The 1,200-nt window shown below is 40.9% G+C and overlaps 1 protein-coding gene across 1 annotated transcript; it reads left to right on the top strand.

The window, feature by feature from the left end:
• Nucleotides 1–6: 6 nt before the first annotated feature.
• Nucleotides 7–1,193, top strand: LOC106321866 (disease resistance protein RRS1-like; the record flags this gene model as incomplete). The annotated part of the gene is made up of 2 exons (XM_013760093.1): nt 7–728; nt 796–1,193. Coding segments are annotated over exons 1-2 (644 nt in total), but the record flags the coding sequence as incomplete, so codon positions are not given.
• Between the last annotated feature and the right edge of the window lie 7 nt (nt 1,194–1,200).

The following is a 1,200-nucleotide window of genomic DNA, read 5'->3' on the forward strand; positions in this document are numbered from 1 at the left end:
AGAGCGTTTATGAGAAGAAGATTCTTGTGGTTTTAGATGATGTTGATAAGGTAGACCAAGTTGATGCGCTGGTTGGTGAAAGAAGTTGGTATAGTGAAGGAAGTCTTATAGTCATCACTACAAGAGATGAAGATATTCTGAGTAAGGTCTTAGTGAAGCAAAAGTATGAAGTCAGGTGCTTGAATAAGGGGCAGGCCTTGAAGCTGTTTAGTTATCATTCACTGAGGAAAGAAAAACCAACAGAGAGTTTACTAGAGCTGTCCAAGAAGATTGTCAAGATATCAGGACTATTACCACTAGCACTTGAAGTGTTTGGATCTCTTTTGTATGACAAGAAGGAGGCAAAAGAATGGCAAAATCAGCTAGAGAAGCTCAAAAACACTCAACCAGGCAATCTTCAGGATGTTCTGAAGCTGAGTTTTGATTCTTTAGACGATGAAGAGAAGAATGTGTTCCTGGATATTGCTTGTCTCTTTCTTAAAATGCAGATAACGAAAGAAGAAATCGTCGACGTACTGAATGGTTGTGGGTTTAACGCCGAGGCTGCTCTCAGTGTCCTCAGACAGAAGTCTCTTGTTAAGTTCTTGTCAGACGAGAATCTTTGGATGCATGATCAGATTCGAGACATGGGAAGGCAGTTAGACCTTAAAGAAACCCCTGGGGATGCTAGAATGCGGAGTAGACTCTGGGACCGTGCTGAAATCATGACTGTATTGAACAATATGAAGGTAGTTTATTTAAATCTACAATTATATATAATTTGCATTCTCATGTTTGTTCTGTAATGGATGATAGGGAACATCATCCATCCAAGGAATTGTACTTGACTTTAAAAAGAAGTTAGCAACGGATCCAAGTGCAGAGAACATTGCGTTGGGGAATCTACATGACAATCCAGGCATCAGAGCTGTGTTTAGTTACCTGAAGAATAAGTTTATAGGATTTCCAGCAGAGGAAAAGCCAAAAAGCTCTGAGATCACCATTCCTGTAGAGCCTTTTGTACCAATGACAAAGTTGAGACTCCTTCAGATTAATCATGTGGAGCTGGCAGGGAATCTTGAACGTCTTCCATCTGAACTCAAGTGGATACAGTGGAGAGGCTGTCCATTAAAGGAGGTACCACTGAATCTTCTTGCTCGGCAACTTGCTGTTCTTGATCTTGCAGAGAGTGCAATAAGACGCATCCAGAGTTTGCACATC

Source organism: Brassica oleracea, unplaced genomic scaffold (genome assembly GCF_000695525.1).
Source record: "Brassica oleracea var. oleracea cultivar TO1000 unplaced genomic scaffold, BOL UnpScaffold03416, whole genome shotgun sequence".
In the NCBI taxonomy this organism is placed as follows: Eukaryota; Viridiplantae; Streptophyta; class Magnoliopsida; order Brassicales; family Brassicaceae; genus Brassica; species Brassica oleracea.